The sequence below is a fragment of the Trichoderma ghanense genome, assembly GCF_004382785.1.
Source record: "Trichoderma ghanense strain CCMA-1212 chromosome Unknown scaffold_4, whole genome shotgun sequence".
Lineage (NCBI taxonomy): Eukaryota > Fungi > Ascomycota > Sordariomycetes > Hypocreales > Hypocreaceae > Trichoderma > Trichoderma ghanense.
The window spans coordinates 2,029,065-2,046,177 of record NW_027395667.1 but is presented as its reverse complement, the minus strand read 5'-3'; the positions used below and the strand labels follow the sequence as shown (position 1 = coordinate 2,046,177).

General features: G+C 56.7%; 4 protein-coding genes across 4 annotated transcripts; 1 reads left to right on the top strand and 3 right to left on the bottom strand.

Moving 5' to 3' along the window:
- Nucleotides 1–2,167: 2,167 nt before the first annotated feature.
- CCMA1212_004845 (uncharacterized protein) lies at nucleotides 2,168–2,851 on the bottom strand (the record flags this gene model as incomplete). Its single annotated transcript, XM_073702133.1, has 1 exon — nucleotides 2,168–2,851. One exon carries the CDS (start codon nucleotides 2,849–2,851, stop codon nucleotides 2,168–2,170), a length of 684 nt encoding a protein of 227 aa, XP_073559414.1.
- Nucleotides 2,852–5,899: 3,048 nt separating this feature from the next.
- On the bottom strand, nucleotides 5,900–9,737 carry CCMA1212_004844 (Protein EFR3; the record flags this gene model as incomplete). The annotated part of the gene is made up of 2 exons (XM_073702132.1): nucleotides 5,900–9,173; nucleotides 9,323–9,737. Coding segments are annotated over 2 exons (3,687 nt in total), but the record flags the coding sequence as incomplete, so codon positions are not given.
- A 1,947-nt stretch (nucleotides 9,738–11,684) lies between these two features.
- On the bottom strand, nucleotides 11,685–14,947 carry CCMA1212_004843 (putative coatomer subunit gamma; the record flags this gene model as incomplete). The annotated part of the gene is made up of 5 exons (XM_073702131.1): nucleotides 11,685–11,917; nucleotides 12,035–12,853; nucleotides 12,914–14,231; nucleotides 14,312–14,622; nucleotides 14,772–14,947. Coding segments are annotated over 5 exons (2,856 nt in total), but the record flags the coding sequence as incomplete, so codon positions are not given.
- Nucleotides 14,948–15,778: 831 nt separating this feature from the next.
- CCMA1212_004842 (Protein atp12) lies at nucleotides 15,779–16,961 on the top strand (the record flags this gene model as incomplete). Its single annotated transcript, XM_073702130.1, has 2 exons — nucleotides 15,779–16,072; nucleotides 16,159–16,961. The coding sequence occupies exons 1-2, from the start codon at nucleotides 15,781–15,783 to the stop codon at nucleotides 16,959–16,961; spliced, it is 1,095 nt and encodes a 364-aa protein (XP_073559417.1). The 5' UTR covers nucleotides 15,779–15,780.
- Between the last annotated feature and the right edge of the window lie 152 nt (nucleotides 16,962–17,113).

The following is a 17,113-nucleotide window of genomic DNA, read 5'->3' as shown; positions in this document are numbered from 1 at the left end:
CCACCATCGGGTCCAAGATCCCGGTCTTCAGGAAACTCCCGGTGCAGAGGACTGGACTTACCGCAGCTGGAAGGGGATACCATCATTTTGTCACATTTCTGGGTGTCCCGGCCGGCAGATGCATTCTGTCGTTTGGACACAGTATTTCTTGCAGTCGAGTCGTTCAAGCACGCATGCTGCTGCATGTGCCCAATCTCATGTGCAGGGCCACTGCCAGCTTCTCCGCCTACGAACCCCTCCGGGCCCTGTTTCCCACGCCTGATGGAGGGCTGAAGCTACCCAATACTCTTATACTAGTGGCAGAGCTATCCTATTTGCAACATCTTCCTCCGAGTTGCAGAAAGCATAAAGAAGCTCGGTATAGCCCGTTTCCGACACCGACAGAACGCCATCGCACCAGGAGCAGGAAGAAAGCATCTTTGCAGAATATATGCCCCGGCCGCTTTGGTCGCCTTTCTAGGAAGAAGCGTCATATTGGTGCATCAGGTGGTCCCAGTTGTCTCGAAGGAAGCCGTGAGTACTCAATGCCTGTGCTCCTGTTACGTACATGTAGCAATCAACGGCTGTCCCTCCGTGCTTCTCAGCAGCATCCCCTTATGGGTAGAGACTTGGTGCCGGGGAGCTTGACTCGTGATATCCTTCGACCTAATCTCAGCCCGGTTTCTCCTTGGCCCTCACGCTGCCGCCGCAACCCCGACGGCGATTCAGTCGATCCACCAGCGCCCCGTTTCGAGGTGATACCGCACACTTATGCTCTTGACGAATGCTAATCCGGGTCGGCTTCCTCTCTTCCGCTTTGATCTATGATATAGCAGTCGACTTTCCGTTTCTCTCTGTATGGATTGGTATAACGCACCGTGATAGACACGGGTGGGTTTAGCACTTGCACTTACAGAGGGCTCATGTAAGTGTGTAACTATGGCATCACTTTGCTACCGTCAGCATACAAAGCTCTCCCGGGCGCTTGAACTCATGCTATTAGCTGTACCTAATGGCAAGAGAAGCCCGTGGGAAAGAAGGCCAGGTCTCGGCACCTCTCCGTATTAAGCGCTGCCACGAGCAAAGACGGCCGTGGCTGGTCTTGTCCCAGTACGAAGCAGCATGCAAAGGGTGGTGCCCGTCAACAAGGGAAAATTGTCAGTTTGGTAGTTTAACGCCTTGGGATTGTCCGCTTCAACAGGTAGCGAACGTATGCCGTTCAAGTGTGCCTCGGATCGTAGATAATGCGTTGGCCTGGCCACGCCGGGGTAGTGGAACTCAGATGACAGACAGATCAAGCAATGATGGGTGGACATGAAGGTAATGTCTTTGGTCTGTTGATAAGTAATCTGATGGTCTGTCAGCATATCTTTATGGTCGTTATTACGCGTGTTGTCGGCCACGTCTAGCGGGCATGCTTGCTGTTCAGACATCGTCTTGTGAACCATCTAGCAGCCAAGGACGACATATATACTAGTGGGCTTATCACCAGACGATTCACCAAAACAAGGAGACGAAACATTCCTTTGCATGCCGTTCTTTCAACTCATGCTACCTAAGCATAGTGGTAGCCGCCGCGTTCCTTGTTCCTTTCCAACGGCTCTCTAGCATGCGGCAATCATGAGGCTAAATCTTCTGGTGAGCCAACAATCCGACAATGCCTCGCAGGCTGTGTCTGTGGCGTTCTGCGGCCACTCTGTATTGCCAACCGCAATTTGCCCTGGGGCTCTGCCGTCTGCCCAACCGTACATGTATGCATGTCACCAAGAGGAAACCATGTGGCAGTTCCCAGCCCTCATCTTTCTGTGTAGAGTAATAACCTCAACGCCTAACCATCCATGAGAAGGGAAAAGATGTGGGCGGAGAAAAAGAAGAGCAAAAGATCCCAAATCAATAAACCAAACCAGATACACGCCAGGACCCCTCGTTTGCGCGGATAGTACGCTTATACGCTTCATGTCCATCGCTGTCCCCACCGGTAATTGCACGGCAAAGTCCCACAGCCATGGTTTCCAGTCGCAGCTTGAAACTGATGAATAGAAAAGAAGAAAACAAGAGCAAAAATAGTGAAGAAAGCTGTATGATGAATAGTATTCCGAAGAAAAGAGAAAGAAGCCGTTGAGTCTCCCAGGACCACGGCATGGCCTTTTGTGCGTATCAGAGAGCGAAACGGAATCCCTCTCAAACATCAGAATGAATTGTTATGGTCGTCGGGGGGTTTGTTGATTGACCTTTTGAGTACGCCCCATGCTACCCCCATGATCAACGCGCCACAGAATATAAACACCACAGTCAAGACAATGAGGCAAATCTTAATGCGCCTTTGCCTACGCCTGCGTTCCGCAGATGCCGCGTCGAGCTTGTAGGGGTCCTCGGCAACGTTGCTGGCGTGTGTCAATGCGGACGTCGAAATTACCGGTGCTAATGGTGCCGTTTGTTGAAGAGGCAAGGGCATCAGCTCGATGCCCATCGGCTGGACATGCCCATCGACGCGCGCATTTGGATGTGTAGCTGCGGGAGCGGCGACGGCTGGTGCATGTAAGGGAGTGTGGTGGTAGGCGCTTGGGGCCTGACTTGGGTCATATGGAGGAGGAGGGCTGCTGGGGATATCGTAGGGTTGCCAAGCTTCTTGATTCTGAACCTGGCGTTGATGCTGGGGCTGGTATCCGGAATGATCCGCTGCGTGCGATGAAGGAGGCGTCAGTGCGGCTGGGGGATGCACAGGACTCGCGCCGAACCCGCCAGCGCCGTAAGTCGCCTGGAACTGCTGCTGCTGCCGCCGGAACGGCGAGTCGTCCGGATAGGCAGCGTCGGGGATCGAGTGCGAGGGATGGTATTGCTGCCGTTGGATGTCGTCCTCGTATGAGTCCATGGCCCGGGCCGAGCCGTCGTAGAGCGTAAGCCGGTCGAGATAAAGGGAGTTCGATTCAGGCAAGCAGCGCGGGAAAGGTCCGAGATGCAAGCGGGATGCGAGATGGAAGTGAGCGCGAACGAGTGAGCCTTGGGAGTCTCCACCGGTGATGCAGGCCTTTTGTTTCGTGATGGGTATTGGCGACAAGGGGTTGTGGAGGCGAGAGCGTTAAAAATCGAGAAGTCAGAGGCGATACTCGCAGATGGTACCGCAAAAGAGTTGGCGGAACGAGGCAGTATCAATCCTAAAGAGAGAACGTATATGATGGTGCGTGTCGTAGAAAGTAACGAGTGGCAGATTGCTCAGGAGAATCGGATAAGCTCGCGACGGCTTCCCTATGCCACCATATCGCAGTAGGCCAGTGACGTAAATGAATGTCGGCGTGTGGAAGGAGATGGAAAGGGGAAACGAATGGAGAAACCGAGTTCTTTCGCGGGAAAGGATGGATGCCCTACAGGGCCAAATGGCGGGAGAAATGTTGGGGGATATGAGGAGTGGTAGAAGGGGGAAAAAAAAGCGCGGGCTGCTAGAAGAGCTGTCCCTGTTCCAGAATGCTCAAGAGTGAGGCTGTGCTCGGGGGGGGGGAGCGGATCGACGCGGCGTGGGTCTAGTGACGCTCGTGTGGGTGTAACTCTGGAGCTGTGAAGCAATGCGAGTAATGCCAGCAGTGCCAAGGAGAGGGAGAGTGTGCCAAGTGAGTGTGCGTATGTGTGGTATGTTCCTGTGAAGGAGAACAACTGTAGTGCGTGTCAGTATCCAACTATCAACACGTTGCCGACCTCATCTCTGAAGCCACTGCCTCACCTGAAAGGGCCCTGCACCATTGCTGCTGGTGGCTTTCCGTAACCAGCATCACGGCCGTGCGCCTCCAGACGTGCCTACCCAGAGCAGATGTCAAATCGCCCAGAACGTCTGCGCCAATATCACCATAAGATTATCCGCCTCCACGTGCAGCACCGACTCTTGTTCTATATCCCATCTGTGCCACCATGAGGGGGCAGTACGAAGTACCGTGTTTGAGTGTTTGATATTGGCAGACAATCCTCCATATGGCCGCTTCCCGCTCAGCCCCAGCAGCCAAACAATCCGGGCTGCCGATGTTTGCTTCGACACTAGACAAGAAACAGCAAAGCTCTCTCCAGCTCGCGCGCTCTTGACCAGAAAGTGCAGGTTGCAGACAGAGGCCTCGAACGACGGATCACGGTGTCGAAGAGGGTATGTGTCTGTGATTTGCACCGAGCCAGGGGTCGGGAATCAGGGCAGGGGGGAATCACGCCGCCTGCTCCAAGGTCCCTGTCGCGGAGATTATTAGCTGGTACTCTGCGCCCAACGCTGCAGGTGAAACTGCGCCAACAAGCCCGTCGGTATACGTGTACCTACTTTTACCTGCTGAGTACGCGTTGCCCTCAAACAGATAGTCAGGTATGCACAGGCAGCGAGCGGAGGCGGCTGTGCGAAAGGGCGAATCGAGACGAGATGTTTGCTCTTGCGTGGCTATAGAAGGAAAATGGTTGCAAGGCTGAAAATGAGGGTTGAGTCAACGAGTACCTTAGGTACAGAAGTACAAGTCCCACTACTGTGTGGTCGAGGCAAGAACGATTGCGCCGTGATTGCCTTGAAGTTTGGCTGGAGCATACATATAAGCTACTGGACTCGAGTTGGTGAGGGAGGGAAAAGACAACATAAAATATCTTTTTGATGAGCAGGATGATGGTTGTACTTACTTGTCGCATGAGATTTGACAAAGTGACCAGTGAGACGAAAGTGTGCGTCTCTTTGTGGTCCTGCTGGAAATTGCTCGTCGTGGGCTTGAAATCATTGATGAGCTGTGCTGGCCTCACGAGAAGCCGCCTTATAAGCTCATCAACCTCGTATTTCAATCAATCTCACCTCTCATCAAACAGCTTCCAACACCCCGGATGAAAATGGTATCTCAAGATACTTCCATTTAACTATCAATCTCAACTCGCCCAGGAGTTGTCAACGTTCTTCGACATGGCGAGCCCTGAAGGCCGCTCGTACTCGTTACTTTTACAATGCCAAGTCAATCCATCAACCCTCAACTTCAAGCCCATCGAGTACATGTGGCAGCCACCCACAATAAGCGAAACAAAACGAAGAGGATCAGAACAAGGTACGCATATGCAAACGTGGCAAGGCTTGACTACTTCTTCTTCAGGCTCAACCCCGTTCATTCTAGATTAAAGCAGCGGCTTATCCGCCTTTCTAATAGGTTAGGTAGAGTACATTGCGATATTAAGAGAGACGAAAAAAGACAAACAGAAAAGAGAAACAGATGATCAGGACAAAGGGAAGTTTTCAAAAAAACGCAAACCCGCTGCTGGTCAGGAGGGGGTTAACATGAAAAGAAGATGCCAAAGACAAAAAGAAGTAGAAAAAAAGAGTGGTGGCAAGGGCTGTGACTCCGAAGCTCAAGACCGGACAAGGCAAAAGGGAGTCCGTGAGCCTCCACCTCTTCATCAAGAGCCACAGGTTTGCCGCGGGTGGCGGGTGAATCTCTTGTCTCTCTGTGCGTGCTGTACCTTTATAACAAGATGAACTAACGCGAGTCAAGCTCCTCATGCAGCCTTCTTCCACATGCTCTGCCGTTGCACTTGTTCTCCCGCCTAACGAGAGTCATCATCACCATAACTGACTGTACATAAGAGAATCCCAAAAGGCTCAGATGATGAGGGCGAATAGATGTAGATGTGTATATATGTGTGCGTTTGTGAGGGTGTCGGTCCAAGTATGCGAAGAATGCGCGGAATGCATTTTTGGAGTTTTTGTGTGTATATGTGTGCGTGAGGGTTGCGGGTAGGAGATAGGGTAACTGGAGTGGAAGCCCGTGAGAGTAAGGTGAAAGGAGCTTGGCCAGGCAGCTCTTTGTCACCGGAACCCATGGTCATCTCCTGATCCGAGTCCCCTTTGTCGACGCTTGTGTTAGGATACGTATGCGTGGTTGAAGCATCTGGAAGAAGAAAGAGAACATCCTGTAGTCGTATTCCGTCAATAGGGAGGCCTGGTCAAGTTGCCCAAGCTGCCCTCGTTGGGATGACTGTCAATGCCTCTGAGGAGCTCTTGCAGGTCCATCGTTCTGCCGCCATCCTCGTGGCTACCAAAGAGGGACCGGGCGGCAATGCTGTCGCCTCCCCGGCTGTTGGTGCGCCTGGTCGAAGCCTTTGCCCCATAATCCTGAACGGCGACGCCTCCTCCATTCAGCGGCCCTCCCTTTTCCGAGAGGACGCTGAGGCTGGGGAGAGGGGGCACGGGAGGGATGCTCATGCCCAGCCCGCCCCCTTCTTCGCCATCACCATCCAGATGGAGCCTCGGCAGGCTGTCGCGGTTCGAGCCCGAGCTAAGCGGGGCGCCAGAGCTGCCAGACCTCGACCTCCTGCTGAAGCCGTCGGCCGAGGTGGTGGGCCGGTCTGGATCCGTACCGGTCGGGCTGAAGCTCTTTTCCGACGGGTCTTCCTCGTAGCTCACCATGCTCTCGCCGCTGTCGTCTTCGGTCCCAAAGGCGTTGGGGGATACGTTGCCGGACAGCACACGCTTGAGCTGTTCCACCGAGGCGACACCGGCCTTGCTCGACGAGGATATCGTCTGCGAGATGCCGCTTCGGATGCTGCCCTGCCGGAACCTAGGCGAGGGTCCGAGGGCTCCAAGGTGATTCTGGTCCGTCATCATGTGCGTCTGAGACGAGCGCGGTCGGAGGTTGTGCTGGCTGCCGTAGGGCGAGTACGGCAGGTAGCCATTGTTGCCGTTGACGCCGAGGCCGGTGCCGGTGCCGCCGGTCAGGTTCCTGAGGCCGGTAGCCACAGTGCCCGTCCGCGAGCCGTTGATAGACTCCGTCTTGCCCTCGGCAGCCAGGGCGGCGGCCACTTGCTCTCTGGACCACTCCGTCAGCATCTCCTCGCGGTAGATGTCCGGAAGCTCCAACGCCCTGTCCGGAGCCACCGCCGCGGAAGAGGACCCGGGGCTCATGGGGGTGTTGAGGATGGGGCCGGAGAGCGTCCGGCCCGGCGAGGCAGACGGGCTGTTTGGCGGAAACGAGGCGCTCTCCTCATAGCCCACGGCGATGCACTGGATCAGAGCGACGCGGTCGTCAAACGGCAACAGCTCTTCCGTCTCGAGAGCGCTGAGGTCCCACGAAGGCGGGGGAGACGGTTGGCCCAGCGGCCCAATCTGGTCGAGGGGCAGCGCCGGGACCTGGATGCCTGGCACCCAGAAGCCTTTGCTCTTTCGCCGGGCAATTTCGTTGCCAATCGCCCTGCCCACTGCCGAGCCCTCGAACTCGAACCTGTCGGTCAGGGCCCAGAAGTAGCCGTGGCACAGGGCCGCGATCCGCACCTTGTGGATGGGCTGGTCGAGGGCCAAGATCTCCTCCTGGAGGCGGTAGATCATGGGCACGCCGTAGCGAACGGCGTTGACGCCAAGCTTGGACACGAGCTTGGCCAGCAGCGTATGCAGCGCGGCAAGGTCGTTTTCGAACTCGACAAAGTGCAGCGCGTTGTCGTAGATGGCCAGGTGGAGCTGCGGCAGGAACTGCGAGCGCCGAGTCCTCGGCTGGCGGTCCTTGTTCGAGGCGCTGGACACGACGCGCCGGCCATTGGGCAGGTCGCGGGCATTCTTGGCGGCGGCCAGGATGCCGGCCGCGGTCGACTTGTGCGGCTCGAGCGCCTCGTCCCTGGCCAGCGAATCCATGGGGGTCGTCTCCAGGTCCAGCCACGTAAGCAGGGCGTCGATGTAGGCCCTCCGCACCTGGCCCGAGGGATCGCGTAGCAGCCAATGAGTGCCTTCCCAGACCTGCGTCGGCACCCGGTTCCGGCCCAGGTCGGCGTTGGTCTTGACCTTGGCCTTGGGGTTGGCGACATGGAGGATGATCTTGACGATGCGGAGCGCCGAGATGCGGCCTAGCGTGTAGGAAAAGTAGATGTCGACCATGTTGTTGGTCTGGCCCTCGGCAAGGTCAGCCGTGGCCGTGGCCGAGGGAGGCGAGGGGTTGCTCTGATGGTCGGTGCCCTCCGTCTTCTCGCCCTGCGGCGTCGACGGGGCGCTCGACGCCTTGCCGGGCTTGAGTCGGCCGACAATGGCGGCAATCATGTCCGAGACCTGGTCGGCGTAGTAGATGTGGCTGGCGAGGTCTCCGACGCACCGCTCGAGCCGCGCCAGGAGCTCCTTGCGCTGCGGCTGGTGCAGGTTCTGCTCCATCTCGCTGTCCGACGCCACCTTGTCGCTGGGCGTCTCGGCTCGGCTCCCAACGTTTGCGAGGGTAAAGAGCTTCCTGATCTGCTTGATGAGGCCCAAGAGGACGTCCATGACGCTGAGGCCGATGAGGTTGATGTCGGACCTCAGCAGGGACTCGATCATGGCGGTCAGGGCGATGTGCTGGTCCAGGTTGTCGTCCCTCATGAGGGTGTGTGTCAGAGTATCGAGCGCCATGACCAAGATGACATAGCGGTCCTGCACGGGGGCCCAGCGGGCAACGATGCTGAAGATGCTGATGGCCCAGCCCCGGTCGTTGCCGTCCTCGGCGGCGGCGCCGGCCGTGACCTTTTCTCCCTGCTTTACGCGCTCCAGGATGAACTTTAGCAGGGCTGCCGTCGCCGAGTGGATCTGCGAGCGGGACGGCACGACGAAGATGCTCTTAAGGCACTGCAAGGCCAGGACGCCCGTGTCCTCCTCGGCCATCTTGTCGACGTCCATGGCGGTTCCCGAGATGGCCAGCGGGTTCGCGTCGCCGCTGCCCTCGCCCGTCTGCACCGTAGCCACGCTCGTCCTTCGCCGCAGAAGCTTCTCCGTGTCCACCTTTTCCTCGGCCTCGACGCGCTCCAGCAGCACGTCCAGCAGCGCCTCGTCGTCCGTCCACAGGTTCTCCAGGATCATGGGCACAATTATGTCGATCTGGCGCCCGCTGACCGAGGACAGGGCGTCCGAGGTCGATATGCACCTGATGGCGCTCAGCCCGGCATTCCTCCACCGCATCTGGACCGGCCGGCTCGAGGCGGCTTGGTTTGGCGAGTTCCGAGTCGACGCGAGCTGCGCGTAGGACCGGACGACGGACACGTACTGGTTGAGATACGCTTGGTCGGCGAAGAGGGAGGAGGCATCGTGATGCTCGCAGAAGGCCTCCCAGGTCGGAAGGGAGGACTCGATCATGGTGATGTCGTTGGAGCGGAGGATGAGCTCGAGGATCTTGAGGATGCATGGCGCGATGAGGACGGCATCCTTGGGCGACTTCTCGACCAAGGCGGCGAGGATGCCGAGCGTCACCTGTACGTTACTGCAAGAGAAGCGCGGGCAATGCCGCCGCGGTCAGCCTTCAGCACTCTGGACAGAGCTCAACACCATGGTCGGCATCCAGCCCGTCATCGTTGCCACCGAGGGGTTTGCAGGCGGATGCCCCGGCAAAGGCCGGACAGAGGCACGTACCCAATGCGCATTCGCCAGACATCGCTGGCCGTCTTCTTCTCCAGAAAGGCGCCAATCTTCTGGATCTTGGACCGGCGGCTGGTCGCGTAGTAGAGCAGATAGCTCAGCTCGCTGCTGTTGGGCTTGACGTCGACTGCTCCCTTGGTCGTCCGCGGATAGCACTTGAGCACCAGGACCTGATGCTTCGGGCGGCATTTCTGCTGTATGGCGTTCATCGCGCCAGCGAAAGAGCCGTCGCTTTCGTTTCTTTGTTCTTCAATCTGCTCGGCGGAGAGCGAGGCGAGATAAGGGGAGATGTCGAAAAGGAGCCCCGTGCAAGGTGGCCTTCTTCTTGTCTTTCTCCCTCTCTCTCTTGCTTGCCTTGTTGGTGGTTTGTCTGGCGAGGTGCTGCAGAGAGGTCGAGCGGAAAAGACACGATAGGAGGAAATGCATGCCCAGGGAGATTGGCCTTGGCCGCCTAGCCGCGCTCCGTGCCCACTGTACCGCTACTCGAGCTCGACGCACAGCTGGGGTCTTGCTTCTCCAGCGCCACGTCGTGCTAACGCTGAGGGCTTCCGTCTCTGCCGGGGGCCTGCTAGCGAGCGCTGCAGTGTACCTGGGTGGCGCGCCGCCACAAGTACTGCGGCGTACGGGGTACGCATGGCCGGATTCAGCCCCGTCCAGCCCGCCATGCGTGTGCCTGACGCACCCCCGGTCTACTGTAAGCTAGGTTTACCTACGGAGTGCGCCTACCAAATCTCGTCAAGTCATGGCGGGCGCCAGATGCCGCCGGAACTGAATGGATAGTGAAGCTCTGCGTTGAAAGATGCAGGTGCAACATACACGTACTACCTTATACCTACACCAGCTCTCACCAGCTACTAGAACGAGATCGTTTCGTGGTTAGGGCAACTAGAGGTGTAGGTACATGTATATGATAGGTGAGCAATGCGAAGCGCCAGCACGTGAAAGCCCCAATGCAGACACATTACGCGTACTCCTGCTCCGTGATAGCACCTGCAATGGGCACTCATGCTCTTTGCTCGGCCTTGTGAGGCATTGGCCATGATCTGCGAGCAAATTGCACGTCATTGCCTGTGCTCTCTCGTCTTGTCTCCCTCTCCTATGCTTTCGACATTGTTTTCTCAACAGAGCTCCTGGATTCAAGGTTGCAGTCTGTCATGCTGTTTTCGTCACCCAGCCTCGCCCCCCCACTCGCGATCTGGCACATGCTTTGGCTGAGACATTGATGGCGGGCAGCGATTTAGCGTCCTGTTGCTGGTATAGCGGTCATGCTTTAGCGATGTTAGCGCTGTTCACGCTTGTAGATTGGCCCCCAAGTTCCCCGTCGCAGAATACAGCGCCCTATTGAGACTCCGTAAGATCCACGGCTATCCATCGCTAATCTGCCGACTACAAGCGGTGCCCTCTAACATTCACACCTCATCCTCATCTCATCAGATGGCGCTTAGGCCATCGATGATGAAGTTCTCGGTCGAGGTCATGCGCTTCGTCTCACTTACCCTACACGTTCCATGTGATTCATCCTTGTTGTGCAAGAAAATACTACTACTATAGCTCAAAGCGAGCAGCAGAGGGCAAAATGTTGAACATGTCGTCAGGTGACGTAATCATGCTCCCTTGGACGATCCCAACAAAAGGTGTTGAAGAGAAGCACCAGGTCTGTATCACTCGAGCTGGATGCATCACAAGCCTTCCTCGGGATTGATCATCTCTCATTATCAATGGGCGATGAAAGGCTCCACAGAACCTTCGGGCCAGAATGCCGTGATGATGAAAGCAAAGCTGCATGTAAGTCCGAGTGAGCTAGTGTAATACACGTTCAGGAGCCATAGTTGCTCCCGACAGCTTACTGTACCTAGTGAGATTCAACCTCGTGGCTTGTTGCCACCACACACCAATATGCCAAAAGGGATATGGTTATGCCAAAGCAGCTGTCCTTTCCAAGGAAGTAAGCTCATCTGTCAAGCCACGTACTAGAACCAGCAGTCAGCTTGTCACCGTCTAATCCCGGATAGCCTACTTACCTATCTGATGAGAAGACGGACTATGTTGTTTGCTGACCGATAGAAGGCGTGAAACTTGTTGGATATTTACTCTATTGGCCGTGCGAGCCTGTTATCTGATATTGACCGATGAATTATTCACTTACAGTCATCATCATCATCATCGCTCCATTTCCCTTCAATGTATATCGATATAATGAAATATTTTTGCTTGCCGTCTGCCACTCGAGACCGAGAAGAATAAACGAGAAAAGAAAAGAACAGAACAGAAAAAAAAAAAAAAAGAAATAAAAGTTGACAGAGACGTTTGTCTAACCACCGATACATTATGACCCTCAACGCCTGCTTCCCTACATTTATGCCACAGATGCAATCACAAGAGCCGCCACGCCTTCCTCCTCGGCCCGGACCGTAATCTTCGTCGTCACGCCGGATTTCGACGAGAATGCCATGCGAATGTTCGCCACCACTCTGCCGCCGTTGACCGTCTTGCCCAGCAGCTTGAGCGTGTGCGTGGTCTGGTTGACGGGGACATCTGTCCCTTCGAGCGGCTGCAGGGACAGGATCTTGGCCAGCTGCTCCGTTGCCTCTGTTTGCCTCTGGTATTAGCAAAGTAGAAAATTGATAAGGGACGGGAGGGAGTGGCGCTGATGATAGGGAAGAAAACAGAGAAAATAGAAAAAAAAAGGGCTGGGATGGAACTTACCGGCTATGCTCTTCATGCTGCTCAGCTGCAGCGTCTCCTCCGCCTCTTCCCCTGACGCGCCAACCTGCTCCCAGAGATGGTTGAAGTTGCTGGCATATGTAGGGATGACGTAGTCACTGCCACTGAGGTCAAACTCTGACACCTCGTACTCATCGTCGTAGCCCGTCTCCTCGGGTTCACCAGTTGACGGATCAATCTCCTTGCTGGTAAATTTGAGCACGTTGGAAAAGGTCGAAACGGGCAGCGACGCCTGTCTGTTGACCTTCTTGAATGCCACGTAAACATTGCCCGGCTCGTTGGTGGCCAGCTTCTCGGCCTGGATGATGAAGACCTCCTCCAGCTCCTCGTCGTCCGAAGGCGTTGCCACGACTGACACGTTCTCCAGGACTGTGTCGGGGAGGGTGTTCTTCACCTCGTATTGCAGCACAATGTGCTCGTTGAAGATGTGCTTGACCACGCTGACGACGTACTCCGTCTCGGCCTCGGTGAGCTCAACAACAGGCGACGACTTGACGACGCTGCCGAACTCCTTCATCTCGGGGATCTGCATAAGCTCCTGGGCAAATCGCTGAGCCTGGGCGCTGGCACTTGCCGCAGCCTCCGCGCCGCTGGCTGGCGTCTTGGTCGGGCCGGTCTTTGGCGCCTTTAGCGTAGGGGTGGTAGCGGTAAGTTTCTTGGTCCTGTCTTCGGCGTCTGCCTGCTCTCGGGTGACCACGGGGATCTTGGAAATGTCGAATGGCTCCTCGAACGTGGACTTGTCGTCCGATGTGACGTATAGGACGAGCTGGTGCTCGAAGAAGGGGAGCGAGAACATGTTGTCTGCGAAGGGTTAAAACCGTCAGCAAGAGGTGCGTTGGAATAATGATTCGCAAAACTTACCGTTCTTGACAAAGTTACGAGCCAGCTCGTCATCCTCCTCGGCCATCAGCTTCAGGTTCAAGGCGGCTCGATCGCGCACCTCGTCATCAACATCGTCCAGACAGCGCGTAAGTAGCACCTTGACGCTGCTCTTGACGTCTGGGTCCTTCTGACCAACACCAAACTTGGCAAGAGCGGTGACAGCGGCGGCGCGGACAATGGCATTCTCGAGGACGACGCGGTTGTAGATGTAGCGGATGTACTTGGTAGGCTGGGCGGTCTTGGGTCCCTCGAGGCCGATGAGGTGCAGGATGCGGACGGCCAGCTTGGTGAACTCGCAGTCCTCGATAAACTCGCACAGGTGCGCGAGGGCGTCCTCCTTGGAGTCGGGGACGAACTTGATCAGGTCGAACATGCTCTCCACGACGGCACGCTTGAACTCGTAGCCTCCCTCGTCGCGCAGGATGCCGCTGAGGAATGTCAGCATGCCCGCCTGCTTGCTGGGGAACTTCAAGCACAAGGTGCGGATGGCCTCGACGATGGTGATCTTGAACTCGTCGGTGATTTCCGACATGAAGCCCGAGATCTGCTTCATCAGCCTGTCGACGCTGGCCTCGTTGCCCGTCTTGAGCAGGGTCGTGATGGCGAAGGTTGCAATGGACCGGTTGGAGTTTGAGATGAGCAGCTCAATGTCCGTGTTGCAGACGCTGACGGCGGTGGGGTTGAAGGAGGCGAAGCTGTGGAGGATGCGCAGGGCGGCAAACTTGGTGACGGCGCGGGGCGAGGTGAGGAACAGCTGCAGAACGTGGACAGCCTGGTTGACCTCGGCGTCGGTGACGTCGCGCATGTCGCAGATGGCCTTGGCGGCCTCGAAGTTGACCATTTCGCTCTTGTGTCGCAGCCAGCCGTCGAGGAGCTGCATCATGGGCCGCCGGAGCGAGGGGTCCTCCTCCGCAAGCTGCGCGGCCAGCCGGACCAGCATCACCGTGGCGGCGGGGCTCTTGACGGCCCCGGCAGCACCAAACTGCTGCACCATCTTCACCAGCGCCATGCGGTCGTGCGAGCGCATCTGGTAGAGGAGGCCAATGGCATGGTACTGTGCCATTGTCGAGCTGTTCATGGGCAGAGAGCCGCTGGACGTGGAGAAGCCCAGGGAGAAGCCGCCCGACGACTTGGAGGAGGCGGCCGCCTCCTGAGTCTCGCTCTGCCATCGCCTCACAACGTCTCTGGCAATCGGCAGCAGGTGGTATGAGGAGACAAGCGCGGCAGAAGAGACGGAAGGGTTCTTGTCCACAATGGCGGTCTTCATGACACGCTCGATGGCCTGGACCGTCGTAGCCTGTGTCGCCTCGGGCGTTAGCAAGTCGCGGTCAAGGCGGGATGGAACGCCGCCAAAGCACGCAGCATTTGTCCACCTACGTCGATGATTCGGCACAGGGCACGGATGGCGTTGGGCCTGTAAATTGCGTCGCTGCTGCCGCCCGTGTCCTTCATGACGGTGCTGGTCACCATGATGATGTCCTCGGCCGAGTTGGCCAGCTCCTTGATGATGAGGAGGACCATCTGCCGCAGGCTGGCGTCCTTGTTCTGGAACAGCTTCGAGATGCCGAAGAAGAGGGTGGTGGCTTCATTTTTGGGAAAGGACTCGCCCGTGTAGAGGAGGAGGGCGATCTTGGTCAGGAGGATGCGGCATCGTCGAGGCTGGATCGGAGAGCTGTTGAACAGTCGAGCTGCGCGCCTTTCAATTAGCACTCGAGCGCGGTCACATTTACTCGCAGACCGTGGGGGGGAGGAGCTGGAGGGACAGGAGGGACAAGAGGGACAAGAGGTGTATGGCGGGAGAGGGAAGACGCAGGCGCATGTGCGGGCGAATTGGTACCTTCTTGGAAGACTTGTGTGCGGTCCACCTTGACCAGCCCCAGGTCAGCATCCTCGTCCTTTTTGCCGTAACTCATATTGGGCGGTTTGGTCGGGGAGGAGAGGAGAGGATGGCGGTGATTGGAGTCGGTTGGCGGTTTTGGCCCAGGTCCCAGCAGAACCACCACGTAAGGCGATACTTAGTAGACACGTTCAGGTAAGGCTCAGGGATGGGGAACGGTCGTGCAGGGTCACGTGATGGGACGGTCCGCCGAAGATGGTCCGTCAAGGTACTGCCGCTCAGAACGAGCGGTGGGTTTCAAGGTACAAACGGTGTGTGGTGCTGCTTGAGTTGATGGGAAATGGGAGATTGTTGAGAGATTTCTTGTCGCGATGCTCAAGGGATGGCATGACCGAGGGTTTGAGCTGTACAGTGTATGGGCGGATGAGGGAACCTGAGGCTTCTGGCCCGCATGGACCCTTTTGCGCTTGACCAGCAATAAAGGTACCTAAGGTGCCTTGAAATGCCACTGCTACAATTGAGCTCTCAACGGCCTTCCACGCTTTATGACTTGCCGTGAATAGCTATCAGGAATGGCGCGCTATATCGTGGGCTGTCTATTGCATCAATTACTCTCCTGTCCTTATGAATAGTCCAATCGATGGTGCCGTGTTGCGAGGGATACAATAGAGGTACTCTAGGTACCTACTACCTAGGTAGGTATTACTCAAAGGACCGTCCAAAGCCCCACCAGGCCTCTCGGTGAAGAGACTCACCGACCGCCTTTTCCCCAATTGTGTGCCCGTGAGGTACACCAGCTAACCCCTAAAGGGCTGACATCATTCGCTGCTTTTGCAGCTAAAACTCATTCGATCCTCCTCCTCCCTCTGGATTTTTCTCTTCACTACCAAACCAGGCCAAACAACCAAATCTCTTTCAACTCTCCCATCGCTTCCTTCTTTTCATATCAGTTCCGATTCCTTCCCTTAACCCTCGCTCGACGAAAAAAAAAAGATATTGAGGTGCAGATATGAATGTCCCTACCCGAATACCCCTTCAGCTGGCTCTGCCTCGCTCTCGATTCGTCCGACCCTTTCACCAAAGCATCGCCAGAGCTGCCAATGTCGCTCCGATAGTCGGCGCGGGGCCTCCTCCCGATCCTCCCACGCCCGCAGCCCGAAATGCCCAGGAGCGTCTGGAGCGGCGAAAGAAGCATGCAGAACTGCTCAAGACGGCCAGGGAAATTCGAAGTGCGCAAGAAGGCAAAGGGGAGACAGTGGCCAGGAGATTCTGGAAGGAGGTTACCGTACGAGAGGTTGACGGTTAGTACTTTGCAAGCGCTGACAAGGAGCATCTTTGGCGGTTCTTCTCCTTTACCCCCAGGCCTTCAAATTGACCTCCTCTGCAGGCGCATTGCAAGTCCATCTCGACGCTCGGCCGCTCAGGCACCCCAACACCAAGGCCATCATTCGCCTGCCACTCTCCAAGCCGAACCTCGCCTCTGCCCTGGCCCTCGAGTGGGACATCCTGACGTCCGCTCAGCAGGCCACCAAGCAGCACCTCATCCCTCTCACCAGCCTCGTCTGCCGTGCTCTTGACATTCTCGAAGACGACGCATCTAACGGACCCGAAGCCACCAAGATTCGCACAACCATCACCAACACCGTCCTGCGGTATCTGGACACAGACTCCCTGCTGTGCTGGGCGCCCCCGGCGGGCCCCCATGATAGGAGGAATGATGCCGGCGAGAGCCTGAGGGACGTCCAGAAGAAGGCTGCGGAGGAGACGGTCAGCTATCTGACGACCCATGTGTGGCCCGGAATCACCATAGAACCAGTGCTCGATGGCCACTCCATCATGCCGAGGAAACAGGGCGAGGGCGTCCGGGAGGTCATCCAGGGATGGGTCATGGGCCTCGACGCCTGGGAGATTGCCGGGCTGGAACGAGCGGTGCTTGCTGGCAAGAGCTTTGTCGCTGCTGCGAGGATCGTCGCCGAGTGGAGCGAAGGAGCCGTGGGCACTGGCCGTGTGCTGCCATTCGGGCGGTTCAGCGTCGAGCAAGCCGCCAAGGCTACCAGCCTGGAGGTGGATTGGCAGGCTGAGCAGTGGGGAGAGGTGGAGGACACGCATGACGTGAACCAGGAAGACTTGAGGCGGCAGCTCGGCAGCGTGGTTCTCCTCGTATCAGGTACTGGAAAGCAGAGGTACTGAGAGGAAAGGGGCCGGCTGGAACAGTGAAGAGAAGAGCGATGCATGGCCTAGATAATATGGCACGGCGCAGTGGATAAAAGACATGGACGTGTGGAAGATACAAGAGTGTACCACACTGGAATTGTACAACAAATGATAGAAACAAAATAAAT